Source organism: Siphateles boraxobius, unplaced genomic scaffold, assembly GCF_051911475.1.
Source record: "Siphateles boraxobius isolate OS27281-9 unplaced genomic scaffold, OSU_SipBor_1 19, whole genome shotgun sequence".
Taxonomy (NCBI): Eukaryota; Metazoa; Chordata; class Actinopteri; order Cypriniformes; family Leuciscidae; genus Siphateles; species Siphateles boraxobius.
The window spans coordinates 16131261-16140325 of NW_027508799.1; the positions used below are offsets into that span (position 1 = coordinate 16131261).

The 9065-nt window shown below is 38.1% G+C and overlaps 1 protein-coding gene across 3 annotated transcripts; it reads left to right on the plus strand.

The window, feature by feature from the left end:
- Window positions 1-226: 226 nt before the first annotated feature.
- Window positions 227-7508, plus strand: LOC143741657 (solute carrier organic anion transporter family member 1C1-like). Of its 3 annotated transcripts, XM_077233949.1 has the most exons (14): window positions 227-353; window positions 521-662; window positions 860-992; window positions 1430-1536; window positions 1631-1783; window positions 1898-1996; window positions 4652-4855; window positions 5304-5468; window positions 5561-5756; window positions 5914-6079; window positions 6179-6363; window positions 6491-6555; window positions 6701-6818; window positions 6890-7508. In XM_077233949.1, the coding sequence occupies exons 1-14, from the start codon at window positions 291-293 to the stop codon at window positions 7050-7052; spliced, it is 1959 nt and encodes a 652-aa protein (XP_077090064.1). In that variant the 5' UTR covers window positions 227-290; the 3' UTR covers window positions 7053-7508. The 3 variants fall into 3 exon arrangements, with proteins under 3 accessions (XP_077090064.1, XP_077090063.1, XP_077090062.1); XM_077233948.1 differs by lacking the exons at window positions 227-353; window positions 521-662 and having other exon boundaries at window positions 824-992; window positions 5561-5621; window positions 5712-5756; XM_077233947.1 differs by lacking the exons at window positions 227-353; window positions 521-662 and having other exon boundaries at window positions 824-992; window positions 5561-5766; window positions 5984-6079.
- The last annotated feature ends 1557 nt before the right edge of the window (window positions 7509-9065 follow it).

Sequence of the window (9065 nt, forward strand, 5' to 3'; positions counted from 1 at the left end):
TGGATGGATTTGTATCTACAAGAAACTGTAACATCAAGATCGAACGTATGACGTTAAGCAATGGTTCTCAACTGTATTTTTTTGTCTATTTTTTAAGAAAGGTAAAATAGTTTAGTCTGTCAGCATTTTATTATAAGAATTTTATTTTATTTGTTTCAATAATTTTATTTTTTATTTTATTAATATTCGTATATTTATTATTATTATTTTTTTTCTTTTTCATTTTCCATTTTTCCACATAAGAACACAACTTCTCTGGCAGCCCAAAGGGGTTCTTTGAGTCCAGACCAATGGAGTTTTCAGGCAATAATAAGAAAACATCTCAGGCCAAATGCTGCTCCCCAAGTCTAAAGGCAAGAGACATATTTGACCATATGCAAGTTTAATTGAGCAACAAGTGTAGAGCCACTATTTGCTGATTATTTTTAATAGTGTTGTATAATAGCTATTACACTTCTGACAAAAAAAAAAAGGTTAAATCTTCTGCCTTAATCTTTTTTCTACCCTTGTGACTGGAAAGATCTTTATTGGTGTACTTGCCTTCTGTTATTTCTCCAAATCCCTGACGGGAGCTTACACCAAAAGCACCATCACTCAGATCGAGAGGCGGTTTGAGATCCCAAGTTCTACTGTTGGTATCATCGATGGCAGTTTTGAAATTGGTGAGTTTGCGTCAAGCTGCACTGAGAAATGAGGGCCGAGGTTCACCCATTAGATGAGTACTTATAGCAGTGAGTCACACCACTGAGGCTGTAATGTGACTGAATTTCCATTCATACTTTGCAAATTCGGACAGTTAATTGATGGTTTGCTATGAAACAACAAAGAACTTGTTAAATAACGTCACATTTGCTTCCAGGTAATCTGTTGGTCATCACTGTGGTAAGCTACTTTGGCGCTAAGTTTCATAGGCCCAAGATCATTGGAGCAGGGGTCCTGCTGATGGGTATAGGGACACTGATAATGGCTTTACCTCACTTCATTATGGACCGGTGAGTAACGTTCATGGGTCAATGACAAATGAGGGTGTCTGCGATGTAGAACACAAACAAATATTTTATAAGTCCCTAGAATTTTACTCTTTGTATTCATGTTTATTTTCATATGTTTTTAAAACACTTTTATAACATTTTCATGAAAAGTTCAAATTTAATGACTCAACAATTTTAATCCAAGCATTAAGTAAAATGTTCCTTATCTGATATTTTAAGAGATAAGTTGATTATAAAAGATGTGTTTTCAAGTCATTGTATCTATCAATTATTTTATAATTATTTTATAATATTGAATACATTAATTGATGGCCATCACATAATTAGTATATTCATACTAAAATATTTAATAAAGATCCACCTCATAACGATAAGTATTCTTCAAGATCCGTAATTTAAATGCTTTTACTATTTATGTGTCTGTTTGTTTCTGACAGGTACAAGTATGATACAGCTGCCGCCCACACTAATGATGCTGATAATTTCACAGTGAGATCCACATGCTCATCTGACACCCAGAATACTGTTCAACAGCTTATGTCCGGTAATGCATGGTTATATGTGGAAAAGCATGTGGGATATTTTAATTGTAAAATGCAGTAAAATACCCAACAGAGCACTCTATATGGGTTGTATAGGATGCCAAAAAGGGGAAGAGGAAAGCTCACCCACATGGGTGATTGTGCTGTTTGGAAACATTATTCGTGGCATCGGGGAAGCCAGCATCGGTCCTTTGGGAATGTCTTTCATAGATGATTATGCACTACCAGAAAACTCTGCTTTTTACATTGGTAAGAAAATTATTGTGTGTTTTTTATTGTTGTTGTTGTTGTTTTTTATGTTGTTGTTGTTTTTTATCTCAAACTGAAGTACCCTTGTCCCTCAGTCCAATTTTTTTTCTGTAGGTTGCCTGCACACACTCGGAGTCATCGGGCCTATTTTCGGTTACTCGCTAGGATCTCTGTGTGCTATTATTTACGTGGACATTGGCTTAGTGAATAGAGGTGAGTTAAAATTGTTATAACTTAGAAGTAACTAAAAAGAAAGTACCAAAAATAAGTGCAGTATTACTTAGTTTGTTTTGATCTGTACCATGGTAGTACTGCCACTTTGAAGTACCTTGAGGTACCATGACAAATACCATGAATACTATATGAAAAAAATACTATATGAATATGGTAATGGACCAGGGTGGGGTGAGAGGGTCGGTAGGGTCTCAAGCTGAAAAACAGGGGACTACCACAGAAGCACTGTCAGAGTAGAAGACCACCATAGCAGAACTGGAACCATCGTGGCAGAGCAGTTAAACACGATGGTGGAGCAGAAGATCATGAGAGAGCAGGTGAAGCAGGAGGCCTTAGGGGATCTGGCAGAATAGCAGGCTTTGGGGAAGCCAGCAGAGCAGGGGGCCCATGAAAGGTTAGTGGAGAAAATGACCCAGGATACGGAGGCATATGAGGCCTCAGCAAAGCCAGCTGAGGGGAATGCCACAGTGGAGCCAATGGATTAGTTCACCCAAAAATAAAAACTATCGCATAATTTACTCATCCTCAATCCATCCTAGATGTATATGACTTTTTTCTTTCAGCCAAACACAATCAGAGTTATATTGAAAAATACTCTGGCTCTTCCAATCTTTATAATATAATATAATGGGAATGAATGGTAACTTGGTTTTGAAGCCCAAAAAAGTGCATCCATCCAACATAAAATTAATTAATACGGCTCCAGGGGGTTAATAAAGACCTTCTGAGGCAGAGCAATGCATTTTTTATGAAAAAAATTATCCATATTTCATATAACTTTATAAACTATAATCACTAGCTTCTGCCCACGAGTCTAGTTCCGGTGTAAGAGTGAACTCTTACCAGACGCTTGACAAAAAACACAGGAAGTCTAGGAGCTTGAGTTTGTTGCCCAGACCTATTTGTTTGAACCATAAGAGGTGTTCTATTCTCACCTAAGCTTACAATACTCCTACATCCTATGTAATGCATCGGGTCAGAGTTCACTCTTCAGCCGGAACAAGACTCGCAGACTGTTGTTACCGGAAGCTAGAGATTATAGTTTATAAAGAAGAAAGTCATACACACCAAGGATGGCTTGAGGGTGATTTAGTAAATTATAAGTTAATTTTTGGGCGTACTAACTCTTTTAGAAGATTTCTTCATGTCAAAGACGAGGAGAACCCGATAGAACAATGAAACCCACTAGGGATGCACCGATACCACTTTTTAAGGGTCGAGTACGAGTACCGATATTTTTTTCCTGGTACTCGCCGATACCGATACCGATGCCTGTTGTACTGGGGGGTTTTCTCGTTTTATGTGGCAATTTTCTAAGAACAACACAATGAGACTAATGAACAAATCAGCATCTTTATTTTCAACAACTTAAATAAACTTAAAAAAATAAATCATTCTTATTGAGCTTATCACAAATTTTCAAAGCCCAAATTTCACAGTGTCCAATAACCTCCAAAGGGCAAAACCAAGGACATAATGAATGTAATTTTTACCTGCCTGTCACAAAGTTGTCAAAGTTCTAAAGAAATCACAGACAACAAGACAATCAAATTTGTCATAAAGTGCCAAAGAAATCACAGAACAAATGTTTAACATAACACTGAGTAACAATGTAATCACAGCCGAAAGTGTAAAGTGAAATATTAGAGTGTACTATTAAATCTAGCAACACTATAACTGCAGGAAGAGTGCTCATAAGAATTAAGAAATATAAGCTAAGGATATACGTGAGGTATCGGTCTTTGGTATCGGGGTATTTTTACGAGTACGAGTACAAGTACATGAGCTTGGTATCGGGCCCGATACCGATACTGGTATCGGTATCGGTGCATCCCTAAAACCCACCATAGGGAACCAGCTGTGTGTGGTGCTACAGGGATCGCCAATGCTTCAGGGGAAGGTTCGGTTCGCAGTGAAGTAGTAGGAGGATTCGGTGAAGGAGGATTAAGGTTGATCTTTGTGGCCAGAAAAAAAGGTTCAAATGAGACTCCTGTTACCTGAGAAAATAGCCCATAAGTGGCCACTATGGTCAGGGAAAGGGACTCAGGAAAGACCTCACTGGCAGAACGGAAAGAAGAATGGTTGATCTCAACAACAGAGAAGGCAGGGATGAAGATCTGGTTGCTCTCTGTGGTTAAGATAAAGGAGGGAGTGTTATCAGCTTGTCCTCTGGGAGAAGTTAAGATCCCGCTGGGCTCATAATAAAGGCCTGGTCTTCTTTCAGGTAGACAACACACAGTTTGATGGGGAACCCAAGTGCAGGGTTTTAACGTTATGGATAGTGACTGGGTAAGGATGATAACAGAAAAAGAACAGGTGGGATTGCAGGACTGGTAAGATAGGGACCACACAGATGGGGAACAGATGAAGATAAAGAGTCTTTCGATGAAGGAAAGCTGAGATGGACATGAGGTAAGTAACTTTACTAATTTAGAACAGAGAAGTCCATTTGTTCTTATCAGAGATCAGACACTGAGTGACTGTGGAGTATAAATGCTGTTCTTGATAGCAGGTGTGACAGAATACATAGAGTGGGCGAATAGTGAAACGATGTGGGGAGCCCGGTGGAGGTGTCACATATATATTATTCTAACACATAGATTGTTTATTTGTATATTTTCTTCTCATTATCAGAGAGTGTGACCATCACCCCTCAGGACTCTCGCTGGGTTGGGGCCTGGTGGTTGGGTTATGTGGTTTCTGGGCTGTTGACTCTGCTTGCTGCTTTGCCTCTCTGGTTCCTGCCAAGAGCTTTACCTGAAAACCCCCAAACCTATGAGCTAGACAACCCCTCAAAACATAATGAACACACATCCAGCATTACAGAGATAGCTAAAGGTATGGCAACCTTGTAGTGTGTGTGTGTGTGTGTGTGTGTGTGTGTGTGTGTGTGTGTGTGTGTGTGTGTGTGTGTGTGTGTGTGTGTGTGTGTGTGTGTGTGTGTGTGTGTGTGTGTGTGTGAGAGTGTGTGTGTGCGTGCGTGCGTGCGTGCGTGCGTGCGTGCGTGCGTGCGTGCGTGCGTGCGTGCGTGCGTGTGTGTGTGTGTGTGTGTGTGTGTGTGTATTGAATAAATATGGTGGCCAGGAGATCCTCCAGAAAATCAACTGTTATGTAACACAGATCAACGTAATTCAGGTTTGGAAAAAAATAAGTTTGCAGGAAACTAATGTAGTTTATTATTATAAATTATAACGGGTTATTATGGTCTACTATGAATAAATAAAATAAATAAATAAATAAGTAAAAGAGATTGTTCTCAACATTTGCTTATTTGTTTGTTTTCTAGATTTTGGGCCATCTCTGAAGCGTCTGCTCACCAACAAGATCTATCTCCTGTACCTGGTTTCCAATGTAGTGGCATTCAATGCCTTTGCCATATTCATAACATATACGCCAAAGTATTTGGAACAGCAATTTGGACAAAGTGCATCGAAGACCAACTTTCTCATAGGTGGCAACTGCCATATTTATGGCCATGTTTTTTTTTTTTTTTTTTTTTTTTTGCTGGCTGTTTAAACTGAGTGTGCTTATGTTTTTCTGTAGGAGTGACATCTATTCCGCTTGTGGCTCTGGGGATGTTCCTGAGTGGGTGGATAATGAAGAGGTTTAAACTGGATCTGCTGGGATCTGCAAGAATGTCGTTTTTCACTGCGATTGCCGCATTGTTTCTCACCATACCTTACTTTGCTCTCAGCTGTGAAAATACTGATGTCGCTGGGGTCACAGTGCCCTATCAAGGGTACTTTCATCTCCAGTCACACTCTTTGTATACATCTTATTGCATCATGGAAACTATACATTATCCATCAATTCAATCTAACCATTTAACAAACTGCTTGTCCTATGTAGGGTCATAGAAATATGTAATATAATATAATCTATTGTTTATTTGTCAGATCTGTAGAAGTTCAGCATATAAGCCGTGATGTTCTCACTTCTTGCAATGCCGACTGTGGGTGTCCAGACTTCCAATGGGATCCAGTGTGTGGACAGAATGGAGTGACCTACATCTCTCCTTGTCACGCAGGCTGCAGTTCCACTCGTGGCACAGGACAGAATATGGTGAACAACTATCTTTAACTCTTGACCTCAAAATCATTATTACATTTGTTTGAGTGTCTTTTCTTTCTTTTCTTTTTTTCATTTGCATGTGTTTGTCAGACATTCCACCACTGTGCATGTGTCCAGAGCTGGGGAATGAGCGCTGGGAACTCCTCTGCAGTGCTTGGACAGTGTTCACGAGAGAGCAGATGTACTGCAATGTTTTACATCTATCTGGCACTGCAGTCTCTCGCCTTCTTTGTGTTCTGTCTGGGCACTGTTCCCTTCTTCATCATCTCATTGAGGTTCTGTTTAATTACTTTACAACATATCTTGCAGTGATTAATCACAACTTTGTTTCATTCCACAATGGTATATATACCATATTTATAAGGATGAAATTTGTATTAAATGTTTAATATGTCCTTGCAGGATTGTGGATCCTGAGCTGAAGTCTCTCTCAATGGGCATGCTACTGTTAGTGGTAAGAGTTCTGGGTAAGTTCTCATTTGGATTGCCTAGTTGTGTAATGTTTTGGTTTATTTAGAAGAAGTGCCCCAAGAATTTAAATCAAATTACAGATGTTATTCACATTGAGGTACGGCACAGCATTGTTTTTAACGTAATTTCACTCTTTTAAAGGTGGTATTCCTGCTCCTATTTACTTTGGTGCTCTTATTGACTCTACCTGTCTGACATGGGGTCACAAGAAATGTGGTGGAAGAGGGGCTTGCAGAATGTATGACACTGACACTTTTAGGTGAGCAAATCTGGCAGGAGTCTATGTAGCCCCAACTGATGCATGCTAAAATGTAATGTGACCCTCACCAGGTTCCTGTTTCTGGGACTGGTCAACTGTCTGCAGGTGTTAGGATATATCCTGTTATGGGTGGCCATCACACAGATTAACAGGAAAGTACAGAATGATAAACGGATGTCCAAGGACAAAGAACAGCAGGAGCCTGTGCTGATCCAGAAAAGCAGAAGACTCTAAAATAATGTTCTGCATTGTTTTATTTTGTATTTGTTTGGTTACTTTTTTATGTGCTTTGTTTTATTTTAGTTTGTTCCTTGGTCATTTTAAAAATATGATGACATTTTATTTCTGTGGCCAGGAGACTGAGAATCTTTTGTGCCATTATTTATATTTATATTTAAATGTAATTAATTGATAAAAAAAATATCATTATTAATTATTTTATTGTTATCAATGTTAAGAAAGTGTTTTGCAAATAAAAATAGACAAAAAAGATAGATATAACCCCACAATATAAATGTTACAAATATAATTTTAGATTTAAAATTTAGACTTGGTTAATGGCTCATGTCACCAGAGTGACACTGTGTACCATTAATGTTAAAAATGTTTAATGGTATTAATCAATTTGCTTGATCAGTGTGTGACCCTTGCTTCATTGATTCATAAATCAAATAAAGATGAAGATCAAAAGTCAAGTTGTCCTAGGTTTTTAAAGTATTATGTATTTAACATTGAACTTTGGTGTTGAACTCATCTTTCATGGCATTTACTGTGGCATCAAAAATGCATGTGTGAAACATATATTGTGTTGTTCAAAAGTATAACATTTAAACACATTGTAAAATTACAGGTTCTATACAGTACCGATAGGTTGAGTATGCTAGCTAATATAATATAATCGTATTTACATTTAATGAATTATCTTAATTAACATTTTACATAACAATAACAATGCTATGAAAATCTATTTTTTAACTCAACTTTAATGCTCTTTTCTATGTTTGTCTGGAAAAAAAAGTGGAAAAAAAATGGGTTCCACCAGAAGTGGGCTCTTGCGGAATATAATGACGAACATCCGAGTCCACAAGATGGAGGGAAGTTAGCAAGGGAAGGGCATACCATTTTTAAGTGGATCACTCACAGCCATGAGGCTTGTTACTTTAGGGTTAATTGCTTGCTGGGTACTTGCTGGTGTTCATTTATGTAATGCCTGCCTCTTTAATTACAGCTCAAATCCTAGAAGTGTGACTTGTAACTCTTCTTGAAATATCTTCTTTTGTGTTCTGCAAAAGAAAGAATACAGTTATACATGTTTGGAAATGACATGAGGGTTGACAGGATTTTAATTTTGGGGTGAATTTTCACTTTAAAGAGTTTTACCTATAGCTGGAAGGCATTTTTGTTAAGCATATATATCCACAGCCAACAAAACAATAAAGCTCTTGCTCTTTACAAGAGGTATTTAGGATAGCCTGGAAATGTTCTATTCAGTCCATATTTCTACTCCTGATTGAAAATTAGAGTTCTGACCTTGACTGACCCATCAATGAGAGTTGTTGAGGTAATGAAGAGGATGTGTTCACCATCGCAAGTACCCATTTCATTAATAAAAAGGCCACGGCCTTATTATCTTTGTGGGTAACATTTCAGTGAGCAGATAGGCTGGGGTCAAAGTTGATAATCACTTCGATTTTAACTGTCAGGAGTACCATGAAGAGCGGCTGTGAGTAGGACCCTTACAAAAAATATAGTGTTTAGGCAAACCTCTCTGGTGAACTATTTAACATAGCTGGATATAGTAATTGGAAAAAATATCAGATGGAAGGACAAAATATATTTCAATGCTTTTGCTTTTGCAATTATTGTTAGTCCTAGAAACATTGCATCCTTTTTGCTAGTAGCAGTCAGGGTTGTAGGCAGGGTTTTATAATCACACAGGTCCAACATTTTAGCTAGTTTAGGGGATTCAAGGTCATCCCCAGGATTCAAGGTCATTAGGGTAATTAAGGTCACAAGGTCATGCCTGAAAAAAAAATAGACTTCTCTGATATTTGTACATTTCAAGATGTTTGAAGGACAGAACATGGATAAGAAATAGCTTTAAAACCATGTCAGTGGGAAGAAGATTATTTTGTCAATAATTGCTCTCTCCTCATCTCCATCGCTCTTTCTTTTTCTCTCTCAGTCTCATTGTCTTGCCCTTACTCTTCCCCTCCTAAAGCTGAGCTTTGACTTATAGTCTTTCCA